The sequence below is a fragment of the Sceloporus occidentalis genome, unplaced genomic scaffold, assembly GCF_023333645.1.
Source record: "Sceloporus occidentalis isolate IW3139 unplaced genomic scaffold, rSceOcc1.0.p SCAF_10, whole genome shotgun sequence".
In the NCBI taxonomy this organism is placed as follows: domain Eukaryota; kingdom Metazoa; phylum Chordata; class Lepidosauria; order Squamata; family Phrynosomatidae; genus Sceloporus; species Sceloporus occidentalis.
This window is the reverse complement of record NW_028316990.1, coordinates 16,484,789-16,503,941: the sequence shown is the minus strand read 5'-3', so window position 1 is coordinate 16,503,941 and position 19,153 is coordinate 16,484,789. Positions and strand designations below refer to the sequence as shown.

The window sequence follows — 19,153 nt, the reverse complement described above, 5'->3', positions numbered from 1 at the left end:
TGTCCCGAACACCCAGAATAAAACAGCTTGAAATTGAAATAAATGAAACCTTTTTTACTTTGAGCTGGAGATTAATAGAACCTTCACAAGAAGGCATTTGACTGTTCATAAAATGTGCCATGAGAAGTGTTCATTCAGCTTCACATCAAACCATTAGTCGAAATAAGCTTCCTTTTCTGTACATCAATTTCCTGCATTTAGTTTGTGATTGCAGAGAGAGACAAAGCTGCATAAAAGTTATTCAAAAGAGTGAAGCGTCTGAATTAATTTTCAGTAAACAGATGAATGCTTTAATTTCATTAAATCCTTTAAAAGGATGTTAAAGTCATGTAAGGATGTTTCTTGTTTGCATAGCTTGCATTATAAAAGAAACACGATCAAACTGCAATTCCATAATAGTCCTACTTGGTTGTCCTCATTCCTTAAAACTCTTTAAGGAAAGATGACAGATGAGTTCCCATAGTTTGTAAGTTTTGCTCTGTCCCATGTTTAGACTTTTAAAATCTCAAGTCCTTTCCCTTCCCATTGTGAGGACATAGGCAATTCTCAGAGGCCATTCCCCAAGCATTTCCAATTTAATTCTTGCTGAAATCTCTTCTGAGGTTAATCTTTCCACGCTTAGGGGGAAAAATGGAAGAAAAGTACTAATACTCAATTTGAAATGTTCTCAAACACCTCTTTCTAAATTAGAATAAAGTGGCAAAATAAACTTTTAATAACATTTAAATATTTAATATTAAATTGAATATTTAGGGGACTTCCCAGTGGGAAGGATGGTGAGTTGACACTCCTGCTGTGAACTCTGCAGACAGGAGAAGCTGAAACAAACAAATAGCCATCCAGGGAACAAGTTCCAGCAGACAAATATTTCCCTTGAAAAGGAAAAAAAACCCCACTGGGATTGCCCACATTTGCTCCAAAACCACTGTGATTCACGGAAGACTGCTGAATTTGTAGTGGTCTGAGCTGGGCATGGAGATGGGCATGGATTACCAACAGGCTTGGGCCATTTCAAGTGAGCCTTTTAAAGGACGCTGGACCTGCCAAAACCACCCACTTTCTTAACCACCCAATTATCTAATGATTTAATTTAAATTTTAAAAGAGATCCTCTGTTTTCATGGTAATAGTGTCATGGCCAGCATGGCTGAGGACTCAGAGGATGAAGGGGCTGAGCTAGAGTCCCAGTTTAAGACCGAGCCTGAAGCTAAGCCAGGCCCTAGTTCTGCCCTGGCAGCTAAAGCAGAGTCTGTGGTCTCCCAGGAGGCTCAGCAACCAAGCTTTCAGGCATGGAAGAGGAGGAAGAGAACGTACCTACCTTCAACCAGCAAAGAGCTGAAAAGGCATGCCTTCGGCGTTCGAGGAGGTTTTATGAAAAACACCAAGCCATCAACAACAGCTGAGATCATGTGAGTTGTTAATATAAACAGGTGCAGGATGCTAAATCAGTTGTCAGAGATTATCTGAGTTTGCTGATGAAAGAACATTTGTCTCTGACTCTTTCTTTGTCTCTTTGGCCTGAACCCTTGATGCTTGGACTGCTTGCTCATCTTGACTATCTGGAACCCTTGACCTATGGATTTTCTTGTTAATCTGCCTTGGACTGCTTGACTATTCTCTGGCTGGACTCTTGGTTTGTACTACAGAACTTCATTTTAATCCTATTTTGTTTGCAATGGACTTTGCTTTGCCTTAAAACTGCACCAGCCTCTGTGAGCAGTTTCTCTTGTTTAGTACAGCTATCAGCATTCTTGGCTGCTTTCCTAGACAGACAGTGATGCATTGGTGACTCTGTTTTCTTTTGCTGATTGAGAACTGAGGGGGAGAGAGGCCTATGTGAGAGAGCAGATGAGCTGGACTTTCCCCCTTCCCTACTGTCATTCCCTTCTCCTTTTGACCATCCATTAAGAAGCCAAGCCCTCCCTCCAGTCCATCTGCCTTGGTCCAGGCCTCGGAGGTGGAGAAGATCTGCTGGACCTGATCCTATTCCCCACCACCACTCCCTTCTCTTTTTGTGTTGTGTCTTTTTAGATTGTAAGCCTGAGGGCAGGGAACCGTCTGACTAAAAGATTGTATGTACAGCACTGTGTAAATTTACAGCGCTTTATAAATAAAGGTTAATAATAATAATAATAATAATAATAATAATAATAATAATAATAGTTACAACAAGTTGATTTAAAAGCAAGAAGCATAATAAAAATGATTTAGCAAAGATCTTGATGGACAAAGAGAATATTGATTTTAAAAGGATTTTTTGGATTTCTTATTTGAATTCTTTTTTTTGGGGGGGGGGGGAAACTGGAACTATAGTAAAGGTAGAATTAAAGAGATTACTCCTCCATAGGAAGACAAAAGTTTGTTTGATTGCTTGTTTTCTTCAGTCAAAAAGACAAAAGCCAGATGGCTTTGGTGGAATTATGGGATCTGTGTGATTTTCTTCACTTTTAACCTTGTAATTACTGACGTTGTGTTATGGACTGAATGAATATAACAACTATTGGAAGAATAGCAACCACCTTTACAGGAGTTGCTGAAGGAGATTAGAGTTTTGAGAAGAGAAATAAAGACGGTCAAAGAAGCACCTTTAGAAGGTAAGGAGGGTCTGAAGGACCTTGTCTAGTTCCTTTGTAGCATCTAAGTCCCACTAGTCTTCTGATTTCTTGACTGCAGTTTTCTATTCAACTGAGCCAAAGTATGGAAAATCTTGAACTATTTTATCGGGCTGGCCTGAAGAGAGAGGCTCCTCCCTCCCTAACTGTCATCTTTTGGCCTCTGAGGGAGAGAGAGGGCTGGCCCAGTTCCATCAGGGGCTAGCCTGAAGAAGAAGAGCCCTCCCTCCGGTCCATCTGCCTTGGTCCAGGCCTGAGAGGGAGAGAAGAATGCTGGACCTGATTCCCTCCCCCCTCACCATTCCCTTCTCCTTTTGTGTCGTGTCTTTTAGATTGTAAGCCTGTGGGCAGGGAACTGTCTGTTATCCCCTCTATTGTAAACCGCTCGGATTCCCAGTGATTGGGCGGTATATAAATAAAACCTATTATTATTATTATTATTATTATTATTATTATTATCATCTTCATCATCTCCTTTAAAGTTATGTAAATCTTTGGTGATTATTTTTGTTTTCATTATGATCAACTGTAAACCTGCCTTTGCACTTTCTTCCTTGACTTTCTTCAGATATCGTTCCAAGTCTTTGCCACCTAATATCAAGTAATTCATTGATTTTTTAGTATTTTTAAAGACATAGAAAAAATAGCCACTCTCATTCGATTTACATATTCTCAATCTGATAAAGCATTTCAATAAAATGCAGATAAAATGGAAAGAAATGGTGATCACAGAGAAGGTATTTATAAAAATATATTTCCACAAAGTAGGAAACGATACAGGAGTTTGTTTTGTTTTCGTTTTGTGACTACAATACATGGAGTAAATAAACAAAACAATAGCATCAAACCAAAACATAAAATAGAAAAAAAATTAAAATATCATTTTAATGTAATATTTAATTTTATTATACTGCTGCTACTTCTAAATAGTAAGTTTCCATTACAAACCGAGGATGCCAACAACCTCTAAAATGCCGTTCTATTTTGTGAGCGAGATCCCTGTGCATAACCATAAAGGCTCTTTTTCATATTAAAAAAAGATTTAAAAGATAAGCAGGAAATTTATATACACACCGGATCTTCTTCTAATATGGTGAAAAATTATAAGTAGGTTTGACACCATGGTGCAATATGTGGACTTTTAAGAGTCTTAGAGTTGTTGGTTTCTTTGTTTTTTAAATATTTAGACGAACCAATTTGTTTCCGGTTGCTTGTGCTTCTATGAAAACACTAATTATTCATTGCATGAAGAAAATATAAAATGGTCCAAAGTTACTTTTTCCTCTGGAACACCTTTCACCCTGCCAGCATTCACTTCTAGCTTTGCAACTGCTAATGTCCCTTGCATTCGTTTCTTAGAAAAATGTACATTTCATTTAACATTCATTTTATATATAGAACAAATAATTTTAACATTTTATTAATGGATATAATTTAGATGGTTACTCTTTCCTTATACTCTTGCTCAACCAATCTTAATAAATAAAAGCAGTAATGGACATCAATAAAATATTTATTTCAAGGATTAAACAAATAAATTTGTTCTTTAGCAATAAAATCAGCTTATGTTTTATAACACGTGAGTCCATCCTCTATCACAGATATTTCCCCCTTTTCCCTATAGAAGACAAAGTAGATGATAGGAGTCATCATTCTAGAAAACAATCCGTTCTGTTTTAAAAGCAGAGAAGTTTCAGTTTCTCCTCTCATCTGTTGGACTTTTGCACAACTGTGGAGCTTGGATCCTGTCACTGGAATGAATTAAGAACATGTGAATATTTTAAGGCTTGACACAAAGGTGATATTTAGTCTGTGGTTTTTTGTGGCCAACAGTTACCCTATGTACAAGTTGTGGTCACTGCACAGTTGAGGCCAGAAGAAACATTACCAATGCTTTTTTAAAAATCATTGTTCTGCGTTGCAAAGAAGACCAGATATTGCTTTGTTGACATTCCTTTTTGTTTTGTAGTAGCAGTAGCAGTAGTAGTAGAATCTTTGTTGGCAATGTAGAAACAAAACCATTGGCTCTCTACGAACTGTTAGAAGATATGAAGATACTCTTCCTCAGCAACAATCCAGAGAGGGTCATTATGCAAGGAAGCATCTTTTTCCATTTCATATCCACCCTTGTCACCAAAGACAACCAACAACCCGAACCCCATCTTCAGAGTGGTCATGTGAATATAGAATATCCAAAGACTTCTAGACACTCTACATACTTCACTTCACACTCCACAAGACTCAGACCTCCTAACATATACTTCTGTTTTATGTACTTTTTTTGGTTCAACATTACAATGTAGTTGATTTTATTGATGACTGGCACTAAAGTTGCCCCTAAACAAAAAGCCACATTAGTCATAACTAACAGCAGTGGCCCTAGAATATTACATGAGTGTTTAAGTCAAAGGTGAAAAAAAGAAGTTTGTAATCCACTGTCAAGTTTCTTTGTCACTTTCGCCCACTGAGTAAAGTTCCCCAAGTCTTTTAAAACGGGGACCCCATTCACTGAGGTAGTCAAAATTTTGATCTAAGTCTGACGTTGAAGACTCTAAGGAACTTAGAGAACCAGCTACTGACCCTCGTCCTTCGTACCCATAAATCTGAATTGAGTCATAAGGAGGGGCTGTGGGATCATTGTCAGCTTCATGAAGCCTTACGTTGATAAATTCGTCAACGTCAACACCATTTGGAACAGGTGCCAGTCCCTGTCTGGGCATGAATTGTAGATCAGGTTTGATATCCTTCCGAGGCAAAAATCCATTGATTCCATCTGGATTTTGCAAAGTTGCAATGTCAAATGCTTCTGTATCTTCTTCGCCGCCACCTTCGTCATCGTAACGAATTATGTTCTCCCTCACATCTTCGTCGTCTTTGATGATAAGAGGCTCATTTTTGTGTCTCCTCAGAGTTACAAACAGTACCACGATGACTGGAAACAAACATAACAAGATAATCAGTTTTGGAAAGAAATTTCACGCACAAGAAGTGAAGTGCAGTAACTGATGCTGTCATCTCCCACTGACCTTCTCCCATACCACACCATACAGAATTCTTAGTAATTTATTTGCACTAATGTTACTCATAAACTACAACGACCTGCAGGCACATAATAACAGCAGCAACAACAATAACAAGGTATGTAGTTTACAAGGCAAGCCAAGTACATTTGGCACATGATACAATAAAGCTCAGCAGTGCCACTTTGTAGTGGAATAAGAAATCCACAACACAATGATGATGAATTTGCTGTCTTTTTTTTGACATCTGAGGCAGCCACCACATTCCTTTTAATGATAGGGCTGGTCCTACAGGAATGCATAAATTTGTCTTTCACTAAATTAATCTGTCAATCCATTTTGTCCCTTATTTTTTTTATTGTGTCAGTCTCCTGGTCAAGGAGTTATTTCTTAGCTCTGCGATTCTGCATGTGAAGCATATACAGTGAGCCCACACCATATGCGGATTCATTATAGTTGGTTTTCAGCTTATGCTGAAGCCGCCCAGCAATAGAAACAATGGTGCGCACACCCGTGGCACAGGTGCATGGCCCCACAGCAAACCCAAGCTTCATTCTATCCAATGGGGCTTGAGCATACACACTTTTTGCTTTACGCGGGGGGTGGATGGGTCTGGAACGGACCCCCCGCGTAAAGCGAGAGCCAACTGTACTCTACTGAAAAACCATGAACCCTTCCCCACTGGTAGAGCAGCCAATCCGCAAATAAATACGTACCTAGCAGCAAAATGATGCAGGCTAGTATTGCAATTAACGCACCCATGCTGAGACCAATGGGAAGGACATAAGCTTCAGCATTGCAGGACTGGGCAATACCTTCACTGCTGCAACCACACACTTTTATGGTGAGGGTGCTGGTGCTGCTCATTGGAGGACTTCCACTGTCACTGATTATGATTGGCAGAAAATACACTTCTTGCTTCTGGCGGCTGAATCCGTTACGTTTTGTCAAAATGTTGAGTGAATTATCTGGAAAAGATATGGCAAAAAAAATATTAGATACAAGTTGTGGAAATGAAGGCTGGTTTTTGTCAGCATTCAGCCAAAGGTACTTACCTTGACTTGTCATGACTGTCATATTTTAGAAAAGTGTGTTTAATGGTTTCTTGTTTGGGGCAGAAATTTAAATCACATAAATGCCTCCATTTTCTTTTTAATTCCATTCTCCTTTATTATTTTACAAATGCTTGGGATTATTTGCAATATTTGAAGGATTACTTTCTGCTATATGGATATGGATATGGATACTGTAGTACTTTTGATACTAACACATCCTGCTATTCTTACATTTCCGATTACACATTTCAAACATACATATAATACCCAATCTTAACAAAGCATTCTATCACAATAACCACACAAAGATAGAACAATTCCAAATGGAGAGGATTATCTTCCAATATATTAGCATATTACAAAGCTAAGTATCACATTCCGTTCTCATATTCTTCATATCTTCCTTCATACTCTTCCATACCCTCTTTCTTTTCTTTTCTTTCCAAGTTTTCTTCTTCCCTGTCTTTCAATGAATTCCATTCACACCTTCACCTTTGCACTTCACATTTCAATATCTCTTGTTGGTATGCTCTTACACATAATCCCTAATACATCTCCCTACATTCTCTCATCTCCTTTAACATGCCTTCTAGTTCCCCCAATACGTTTCCAAGTCTTCCTCTTCCTTGCCATCAATAACATTCATCCTTAACCTCCTTCTTGGCTGTGCTGGTATTTGATATCACAAATTTTCTTTCATGTCCCACTGCTTTTGTGGGTAGTTTCTGTTGAACAGGACAGCCTCATCCTGGTTTATGGATCCCGATCTCCAGGGAGGCCCAGCAGACTAGTCATTTATGGTTTTCAGGCAAGCTATAAAACCGTTTCTGTTCTGCCATGGGTTAAGTGAAATTCTCTTTGCTATTTGATTATGCTTTATAGTTCCTCTTTAAGGCTCTTGGTTTTTATGCTTGCATTAATATCTTGTTCAGTGATCATAAGGTCCCTGGGGGAAACCTTTCAAGATAGGATATACATTATTTTAAATATAAATGCAATAAATTTAAGAATCTCTCATACTGCCATTGTTTCCCCTATTTGATCTAGATGACATCATGACTTTTGTCCATTCTTTTTGGACATTATTTGCAAGAAGTGAAGAAACAAAATCATGTCTGTTGTCGCAGTTTTATGAATTGTGATCTTGGAACCCATTTGCTGAACTACTGAGTTTTATCATTACTGATCATGGGCCATGTTGGCTAGGAGGGATAGATGTACAGTAACTGATACACAAGGTTGAGAAATTACTCCCATTAACAATAAGATTAAATGGTAGCATAATGAAAGTACAGAGGAATGGAACCAGAAAGAGAAGGAGTCAGAAGAACAAAAGAGGCACTGAAGCAATATCAATATTCAGCCAGATAATTTGTGTTACTCCCAACTTATTTGACTGTATTAAATGTAACAACAACAGTAGCAACAACACTGCAAAAGCCTTGCTATTTTGCTCAGTAAGGGGCAATCCCCCCTTTTTAATTCTTACCTTTAAGAATTAAATAAACAAATATTTCCATATGTGAGGATGGCTCCATATATGTGTGAGCATGGAGAGCTTCCTCACATACAGAAAACTCCCCTCTTTTGACACTCATCTCTTTTGCAGACTCCCCTTTCCCTATATCTACTCTGTATTTTAGGATGTGCCTAAGCACCTCCCAGATGCATCGATACTCAAATCCTATGCAAATTTATTCAGAGGTATGCCTTGCTGTGTTCAGTTGGCATTGTTCCCTACTAAGTGTGTTCAGTACTGTTGATGCCATGAACTAGAGAAATTACTGGAATGAGAGGTTAGAAACATTCAGTTATTAAAATATATATATAAAAAAACAAAACACATCTCATTTGAAAGTCAAAGTCATCTGTAGTAGAGTCAAACAAAATAAAATATTCAGTTTCACACACAAATTGCACACCATTACATCTGTTTAAAAATTAAAATATTGCTATATAGTGTGGGAAACCATGAAATGATTTTTTTTCTTGGTCCAGAAGACTAGACAGCCATTTCTTATTACAGTTTATATCCAACAGTGACCTGATAGATGTTTCTGGGAAGCTCACCACCAAAGCACCGCAGTAATAAGTGTCATCTGTTATATACCATCAGCACATTTTGATCACGTCTTCCCTAAGGATGTGGAAAAAAATACAGTGGGGCCTCACCATCCGTGGGCTTGCCATTTGTGGATTTTTGTATCCATGGACAGCAAGCCCCATCATCCTCAATGAAGAAAGCTTGTTTTCTGCTACTCTAGAGAATAGGACCCAGTGCAATGGATTCAAACTACAGGAAAAAAGATTTCACCTCAACATTAGGAAGAACGTTTTGACAGTAAGAGCTGTTCAACAGTGGAACACACTCCCTCGGAGTGTAATGGAGTCTCCTTCGTTGGAGGTCCTTAAACAGAGGCTGGATGGTCATCTGTCGGGGGTGCTTTGATTGTGTATTTCTGCATGGCATGGGGTTGGACTGGATGGTCCTTGTGGTCTCTTATGATTCTGTGATTCTATGATTCATTCTCCATCATATCCCCATATTAACATTTGACATCTAAAACAGCTATCTCTCTTTTATCTATAAGACTGTACTTGTCACAGAGAGGAAAGAGCCAAGTATCTTCTGTTGCACTCCCCAAATAAGCTCTTTTAGATAAGAAACACTGACTGCAAAAACACTTCAGCTCTCTGCCTAAAACCACTTCCGCTGGCATTGTTTTATATTGCCCTTTATCATGGTGCTGCTTCTCCACCATAACCTCTTTCACTTAACTTCTCTGGCTCCATATACTGGTACTTGACATGTTACCTATAGAGAGAAACTTTTAACTGTAGAAGTATGTGCATTTATTGAGTTCATGCAACTTGAAATCTCGGGAGGGGGGGGAAACACATCTTCCTGATTAGTAATAAAATTGCTTTATATGATTTAAATTTGCTTCTTAGCAGATGCTTTGGGGGGAAATGAAAAGTGCATTTGGAAGCTGAGAAAACAGTAGGCACCTCCTAGAGGAACAGGTACCAAGGCTATTGAATGAATTAGCATAAAGGCAGGTGTTCAAGATGATGTTGGATGTCTTGCTCTCCACTCATCTCTCCAATTAACCCCCTGATCTTCATTATAGTGCTTTTGATGCTACTTGTTTACTATGGATTCATTACCAAAACAAGGCACATTACATGAGGAAACATATCTCTTATTAATATGAGCTCCAAGTTAAACTGAAGTTAAGCTATGCCATGTCTTTTTTTTAATGTTGTTGGGGGAAAACAAAAACCATTAGCCTACCTTCCGACCATGATACCTCTCAAATGTGAAATAACAGATTCCATGGAACAGACTGCACAATATTAAAGGGATTTTTAAAATGCAATTCTCTAGGAAAAAGAAACAGTAGTGGTCTCATTCCCTCATGCAGAAGTAGAGCATAATAATTTTCTCTATAAATAAAACACTTAGCAGTCTATTCTACCTGCTATACATAGGCTCCCATCCTGTTGGTGGCATACCAACAGGCATCTGTGAGTTCATATCCCTTTTCAGATGGCTAAAGGGGACAACAACAACAAAAAAACCCCGCAGGGACTATAGGACCATAACATTAATTTCCCACACAAGCAAAATTATGCTTAACATTCTGCAAAACAGACACCAATCATACATGGAAATCCCAGAGGTGAAAGTGGGGTTCAGGAAAGGAAGAGGCATTAGGGACCACATAGAAAGCATACTATGGCTAATGCAGTGCACAAAAAGAAAAGCATGGACTTTATAGACTGTAGCAAAGTATTTGACTGCATAGATCGCGACAAAACTATGGGTGCTATTAAAGACATGGGAATGCCACTACGTCTGATAGTCATGAGAAAAAAAATCTGTACTTAGGGCAAGAGGCAACTTTTAGAACAGAACATGCAGAAACAGTATGGATCCCAACTGGCACAAGAGTTAGGCAATGCTGCATTCTATGAACCTGTCTGTTCAACATGTATGCAGAAAATAGCACACAAAAAGCAGGTTTAGACTCAGAAGAAGGAAGAGTAAAACTAGGAGGAAGGAATATCAATATCTAAAATATGTGGTCAACACCATACTACTAACAGAAAACATCACAGACTTGGAACAGTTATTAAGGAAGGTCAAAAAGAAAGTGCAAAGGCAGGCTTACTGCTAAACATAAAGCAAACTAAAACAATGATCATAGAGGATCTACATAAATTTACCCTAGACAAGGAGGAAATTGAAATATTTCCCATATCTAGAATCAAATAATGAATTGAGATAGACTGCAGTCAAGAAATCAAAAGAAGGAAGTGCCAAGTATGAAAGAATTAGACAAGATCCTAAAGACTAAAGATATGCAATAAGATCTTAAAGAGTAAAGATAAGCAACTGAGTACTAAACTTACTAGACAAGATCCTAAAGAGTAAAGATATCAGCTGACAACTAAACTTACTAGACAAGATCCTAAAGAGTAAAGATATGCAACTGAGTACTAAACTTAGAATCGTCTAAGTGATTCGCCATCACCATGAACCAAAGGAGAGCTGGACAGTAAAGAAAGCAGATAAGAAGAAAGTAAATTCATGCATAGTGTTGGAGAAGAGAGCAGAAGATGCTCTAGGTGATAAAGACAAACATAGCTCAGCATTACAAGACATGTTCTGAATGCAAATGTCTTAAGAGCCATCTCTGTCATCTCCAAGCAGTATTAACATCTGAAAGAGATGTGAATTATTAACACAGATGTTGCTGAGCTAGATAGTCCAATGGTATGAATGAATGGATGCCCACATGCCTCCTTCTTCTATCTTGTATCCACACCAGACATTACTCCTTTACCTATAAAGACTTATTTTTTTTCTACAACTGTATAATAATTCTCCCTTTCTTCCCCCACCTCCTTGCTATGCTCTGGCAGTAACAATAATCCAGTGTCCCCTGGTTATTGCCATTTTATCTGGGAATCATACATCTTGCATGGCGGAAGGGTGGGATTATGTTTCCAAACACCGGATAACACAGTAAAAGTAAGACAGGCTTTGTAACTATGCATGTGGAAATAACTGGGCTCATTTCTTGTCCAAATCATTTGAAAAAAGTCAGTCTCCCATTTCTGTACTGGATTCTGCAATTAGCATATTCCTTTCTCAGATCTCATTTGGCAGTTTCTTTGACCTATTTGCACAAACCTTTGCTTCTTCCTTGGTTGTTCTCATCCCATTTCTAGGCTGTAGGATTCATATGACCCACTAGTGGTTTCCCATCCAGCTCATGGATGCTTCTTGTAAAGCTCCTTCCTTGGAGACTAACTGGAAATGTAATCCCTATTGTAATCTCCAGTCAGTGATCAGAGATAGCAGTAAAGATTTATATGCCTGCTGTTCCTACTCTCAAATGGATTGTGAGCATCACACTCAAGTGTACACCAGATGCCATGCCAAATCTGGATGATGCATTAACATTCCTTGGAGACAATATTTCAGACCCCAAAGGGTCTTGGAACTGTATGATATGTAAGTGTCATAAGTAGAACATTGTACATATTCTGATTAGCATAAAACTATCTTAAAAACAGTGGGTCTGTCAGGGCCCAGTGTGGAGGCATATTGCAGTTTATAATTTCAACTTTTTTAATAAAAAAAGAACGGCATGTATTCATTTCTGCATGTATCTGAACTTTCTTTAATTCAGAATACTGTCTTTAATACAGAGAGATCTGTAGATTTCCCTGCTGTGTAAGCTTCCACATAACTAGCTACTTTTTTGCCTTTCTCTTTCGTTTCATTATTTTAAAAAAGTCTTCTTAGAAAGATCAAATCATTAATGGTGCTAAAGACTGTGCTGTAAATTATCTATGCTGGATATGTTACTTTTGAAGAGAAATTTAAAAAATATATATTGGGAACTTTACAGCTGGAAACCTCAAGGGCAATGGTGAAGTACATTTCTTTATGTTTAGATAAATGTTAGCTGACATGAAGCAGAACTCATTATATTCGGGGTCCTTCTGTGTCTGTCTATGGTTGGGAAAATAAATAGTAATCCACATTACTATAGTATAGTGTATAGTATGAATCAACTGTTCGGTCATAAAGGATTTCTTGATGGGATCTGGCTACATTTATGTAGGGCACATAACATTCTTTTCTCTCATTCCAAAGGGCTACCTTGGATGACACTTTTTCTTTGAAGCTTCTCTCTTGGCCAGTTGAGTCAAGGGAAAAAATGCTGTTTTTGTGTGCCTGCAAGTCTTTTGGAACTTTCTTGGCAAGCATGGTAAGATTTCTTGCCATACTTTGAAGCTGAGAGAGTGTGATTTGCCCAAGATCACCCAGTGGACTGAACTGTAATTTGAGCCTGGAATTCTCCGGTCATAGTCCAAAGCTCAAACCACGGCACCACATTGGCCCCATTTGTTCCAATAAATGCACGACATGCAATACTTGACTTGACATGAAACTCATGCCCTATAAGAAGTGACTTAGGGAGCTGGGTATGTTTAGGCTGGAGAAGAAAAGGTTAAAGAGGTGACATGATAGCTGTGTTTAAATATGTGAAAGGATGTCATACTGAAGATGGAGCAAGTTTGTCTTCTGCTGCTCCAGTGCCTACCACACTCTAACCTGATGTCTACATGAACCATGGAAGAGACTGATTCAGTAGCATACTTAGTCTATTTGACACCTGGTGCAGATCATTTTTAACACCGCTCTCTTCTCTTCAACTGCCTTTCCTCAATCTGGTGGAGCTGCTGGCCAGGTGGGAAAGGGAAGAAATTGGGTTTCCAGCCCAGCCAACGGAGCTGCCAGATCCGAACATCAGCACACCTTCCCACCAGTGCACTGAGTGGCACCTCCCTCTGAAGTGTCACCTGGTGTGATATGCAGCCACTCATTCACAAACCATAGCATTGCGAGTTCAATACCGCAAAACAGCTCAAGCTCGACTCAGGCTTGCATCCTTCCGAGGTCGCTAAAATGAGTTCCCAGATTGTTGAGGGCAATTAGCTTACACTTTGTAAACCACTTAGGGAGTGCTTACACGCACTGATAAGCGGTATAGAAATGTATTTGCTAATGCTATTGCTATATGCATCCTACACACTCCCTACTAATGTTCCTGAAGAGAGTGTTCTGTTAGTGATGAAGTAAAACTCACCGGCCAATCCATTTCCTTTATATATGTGAGAATGGAGTATGGGTACAATTATTCTTTCCTTGGGCAGCAAATAAATAAATAAATAAATAAATAAATAAATAAATAAAGGTCAGTGGCTTATCGAATACATCAGAAATGCTAAGAGCTTGAAAACCACATCACTTCCAAAGACCAGAAGTAGATGCCAAAACTGAGGCCAACCAAACAGAAGAAAGGAGCGCACGTTTTTCAGAGCACTTTAGGCTCAACAAAGCAAAGCCACACAAGATCACGAACAATGAATTCTTTGCAAGAAAGACTCTTTACCTAAGCTTGACAATAAAGGCAGAAATGTTCTGTTCAGCCAGAAGGTTTATTAAAATAATCGGTAAATAAATTATGCTATTTTACGAGATTTTGAAGCAGATTTATGATAACCAAGTTGTATGCATGCAGGCACATTCATGGATAATTCAAAATGATCCACTTTATGCAAACATCAAAAATCAATAGTGTATGTTCTGGAAAATCAAATTGATGGCTGCTCTCAAATTTCATATTAGAGATCTGCTAGGATTTACAAGAGGGAAAAAACACTAGTCTATAACTCCAGCTCACCAATAAAAACGATGCATCTTACATTGTAATACCCCACATGTCAGAGTAAAAAGAATATGTAACATAGATTAATTGAGCTGTGATAGAAATATATGAGGCTGACATCAAAGGCTTTTGAGGAGATTGGAGACAACTTATTGTACCTCTCCTCAGTACCCGCAGTTGGAAATATTATTTTCCAATTCACAAACCAAACTTTTTTTTTTTGGGGGGGGGGAAATCTAGCACAGTTACTTCATTTTCTGCAGTGAGTCTTGTAAAAGTGAGGTTTTCAGGAAGCAATGGACAACTTCTGTTGGCCCAGGGACAAATTGAACTTCCCAACCGAGGACCAGAGACGACTGATATAATTTTAAAAGTAGACAATGAAGACACTGAAATAGTTGAGGATTTTCCATTCAATTAAAACAGAGGCTGTAGTCAAAAAATTGGAAAAAGACTAGGACCTGGAAGAGGATCTTAAAGGGAAAAAAATAGACAAGATCTCCAAGTGTCAAGATATATCATTGAATATCAAAGTCAGAATTGCCCACACCACACTACTTCTGATTTCTGTGTATGGTTGTGAAAGCTAGGCAGTAAGAAAACTGATAGGAGAAGAATCAACTCATTTGATATTTGGTGATGGAATGCCATTCGACAAATCCTATGGTTTGCCAAAAAGATAAATCAGAGTCTCAGAGCTAATCAAATCTGAAGTCACTCCAGTAGCCATAATAACTATAATGAGACTATTGCACTTTGGATATATTACAATAAGATATGACTCACTAGAGAAAATAATAATGCTTGGTAAAGTGGGAGACAGTAGGAAGAAAGAAAGTCTCCATTCCAGGTGGAAAAACTCAGTCAAGGAAGCCACAGACCTGAGTTTGCATGACCTTAGCAGGGCTGCTGATACCAAAGGCTGCACCCGCACTGCATAAATAATCTGGTTTGACACCACTTTAACTGCCATGTCTCACTGCTATGGAATAATGGGAATTGTAGTTTGTTGTGGTACCAGAGCTCTTTATCAGAGAAGGCTAAATGCCTCACAAAATGACAACTGACACAATTCCATAGCATTGAGCCATGACAGTTGAAGTGTTTTGGGCAGAACACTTCATTTTCTACACCATATTTTTGGCACATATATGAGGGTAGGCTTTTGTTTTCAATTTCACCACAAAGATACTGAAACATGGAATGGAGGCAGCTGATCTTCTGAAATATTGACCTTGTTATAGTTGAAGATAGGTCAGGAAGAAAACAAAAATGCCAAGGTGAAGAGATGGTTTCTTGCACACACCCCTCTCTTTCTTATCGGCTCCTTGGGAGGGTGAAATGAACTTTAGATAATTGTATGCATAATTTCCAGGTCTGTTCTTTTCAAACAGCCTGAACTGTAGATAATTATATCTTAAGCATGCTGACACTTTTCTCTGACCTTTAGTCGAGGAGACTCCTAATCTTACATGGTCACTTCCAGCTGAGCCACATTACTAATATTTTTCATAGGTGGATATTCCAACACTTTATAACTCTTTAGAAGCTAGGAGAGGTTTTTTTTCTAGAATGTTCCTCAATGTATGGGCTCAGAGGATGGACAAATGTTTCAAGCAGTGCTTTAGTGAACTCAGGACATTTTCACCAGTAAGGGCTGCAGAATAAATGCAGTTTGACATCACTTTAACCATCATGGCCCCATACTATGGAATCAAGCAACTTGTAGTCTGTTGTGGCACTACACCTCTCTGATAGCGGAGGCTAAATACTCCACAAATTACAAATCCCAGAATTTATAGCACTAAGCTATGGCACTAAAATGATGTCAAACTGCATTAATTCGGTTATGTAGATGCAACCAAGGACAATGATGTTATATCATAGGCCTGTTTGTCTTCTTTCCCTCTCTTAGTTAGAAGTCTTAGCAACAATGCCTTAGCCATCTCCTGTTTTCCTGACTTTTTCTTGCCTTAGTCATAACAACAGGTAGGCTTCACAAACATTCATGTTAAAGTAAAACCCAGTCTTAAAGTTGTTACCACGTTCCTTCGTTTCCCCTTCTCTCCCTCCTATTATCCTTTTTATTCTCAAAGAGTGATTTCCTGTTTTCTAGCTCTCAAAACAAAACAAAAACTATTTGCTTTTTGTGATGAAGGGGTACACCTGAGAATAATAGTGAAAAGTATGTTTGATTCACAAGAGTATTATGTGAAGAAGTCTTCACTAAAACTCGAATCTAGCATTCTTGAGATTCTCCCTTCAATTTGATTTGCCACTCAGTTTTTCTATGCAATGATCAGTTTTCCAGCCAATTCCATCATCAGGGCTGCAAGCACACATTTTATCATTAAAGTCACAGGTAAGTGATTATATTGCTTGCCAAAGAACTTCTCTGTGCAGAAAAAAAATTCTATCAGCTAAAAGTTGATAATAACCGGCAAGCATTTAAATTACTTTATGTTATATCCTTTCCCCCTCTGGTTAGATAGTTCTCACTGAAGCATGTTTCTCCACTTTGTGAGCCTTGAAATGCAGGCTGTGTGGGAATATGATCTATTGGACCCAATGCTAATAAATAAAAGAAACAGGACTTAAACAGCCATATGGACAGAACAGAGGTCTGTGGTCAAGAGTACAATAGAACTCTTGAACAATTTTATTATGCCATTACATGTAGTGGGACTTAATACTCCATGGATTTGGGTATCCATGGTGGGTCCTGGAACCAAAGCCCAGCAGATACCAAAGGCCCACTGTACACTGCATAGGCTTTTTCTACCAAGTCTAATTGCTCTGTTATTTTTTCACTAACCAGTCAGATCTTTCCCCAAAATTTTAGATCAAGTGGATGCTTTCCATGTGATGGGCTCATCTTTAAGCTGTGTAATACCACTGGGTTGTCTTCCTTCCCCAATCTCAATGATGTGCAAAATGCATGCGGAGTGGCCCAGGTTCCATCTGTGACATCTGCAATTATAAAACTGAATAATGAGAAAGATCCTTGCATGAAACAAAGAGCTAGATAAACCAATGGTCTTATTTAGGTATATGTGAATTTGAATCTATGGGAAGGCCTTTGTTGAAAACACCTATAATTCATTACAACAAGTGCTATATGCTACCTGGGATGAAATAAGAGGGTCTCTTGACAAACTGCTTATCGTAAGATATTTCCTGTCCACTTCAGACAGTATGAAGAGAGAAAGACTGCATGATGGAAACTGTCATATAAATAAACCTCACTTCCCGTCATTCACTAGCTTGGATAATCTAATGTTGTCTCTCTTTCTCTGTGTATGCGTATGGGGGGAGGGTATTCTCTTACAGCGAGTGAATTTTCACTTTGAAGGTACAGTACAGTGCTGTTTTTCTTTTTCTCTTTTTCTCTCTCTCATTCTTTGTCTATCCATCTCTGGCTGCTGACACTCTGCAGAATTAATGCAGTTTGACACTACTTTGACTGACATGGCACCATCCTATGAAATCCTGGGAGTGGCAGGGTAACTACCTCAGAAAACTACAAATCCCAGAATGCCATAGCATTGAGCCATGGCAGTTAAAGTGGTGTCAAACTGCATTGGCTTTGTAGTGTCGAAGCAGCTTCTGCCTCTACCTGATGCAATCCATGCTCTGCTTTGCTTAAGTGATACTCCTTTGCTTCATCTCACTTGGTGCAGTCCAAGAATATGATGAGCTGTTTATCTCTCAGAACACTCAATGGTTGTGTATGACTTGTTGCCTTATAGACATGTGAATGGAATTACACACTTTGAATTGTCATGGGAATAGTGCATAGTTTCTTTCCTGTCTAAGGACATTCAGCTGCCAATGGTAAAAGAATTAGGATGCCTGCCAAGATTCTGCTAGCGAGATAAGGCTAATTGAATTGAAATTAATTCTTACGCACAAAATTGTGGGCACAAAGCTTCCTTATGTACCTAAGTAAACAAACAAGGCTGGGGACAAAAATGTACTGCACACTCAGGAATGTGTACTTTATCCTAAAAACTTAGTGCTATGAAAAGGGAGGAAAACTGCTTTACTTTTAAATAGTACGGTTTGGAAGTATGAGTTGCAAGGGACACAAATTATCGCGCAAATTATTGGAAAGGGGTTTTGGTTAAAGCAACAGATTTCTAGGATTTCTGATGTCCTAGATGCCATCAACATTTAGGCTGCATCTGCACAGCAGAGTTAATGCAGTTTGACACCACCTTAACTGCCACGTGGGAGAAATGTGGTTCTCTTTCAACTGGTGCTGTCAAACAAAAACATGGAAGGACCAGCTGAAAATGTTTTGTTTCCTTCCCCTGTCTTCCCCTATGGGCAAGCAGGGGAAACAAAATGGATCTCCAAGAGCAACAGCTGAGAGTGTCTTCCTCAATTGCCTTCTTACCATCTGTGAAGGAGGATGGCAGAGCAAAGCCTGGTCCCTGGAAGTAATGCCACCTGAAAAAGGCTCACCTATCATTTCAATCAGGACCCTGTGAAAACATGGGGTGCGGCCATGTCTGCTGAAACTACTGGTCCCATTGAGGTTTTGGTATGTGTGAATCAGGCCCTCACCCCATTTCAAATCCCAAGAGACAGGGCATCAGTTTATTTCTGCTCTACCTCACCTCCATGAATGCTTATTCATAAAGTCATTTGTCCAAATTCCACATTAATTGGCTGTTCTAAAAAAAACCCATTTGCAGTTTTGCAGTTGCTTTA

At 38.8% G+C, this 19,153-nt stretch overlaps 1 protein-coding gene across 4 annotated transcripts in view; it reads right to left on the bottom strand.

Annotated features, from left to right (window-relative positions):
• Positions 1-3,375: 3,375 nt before the first annotated feature.
• The window catches only part of LOC149305982 (cadherin-8-like), a 192,284-nt gene continuing 176,506 nt past the window's right edge, over positions 3,376-19,153 (bottom strand). For 3 of the 4 annotated variants that reach the window (XM_089476882.1, XM_089476881.1, XM_089476880.1), the window contains 2 exons: positions 6,348-6,599; positions 3,376-5,543 (listed from right to left, as the gene is read on the bottom strand). In XM_089476882.1, the coding sequence (XP_089333008.1) occupies positions 5,050-5,543; positions 6,348-6,599 (746 nt within the window). In that variant the 3' untranslated portion in view covers positions 3,376-5,049. The remainder of the gene's footprint in view (positions 5,544-6,347; positions 6,600-19,153) is intronic. The other variant, XM_089476883.1, reaches the window with a different exon arrangement.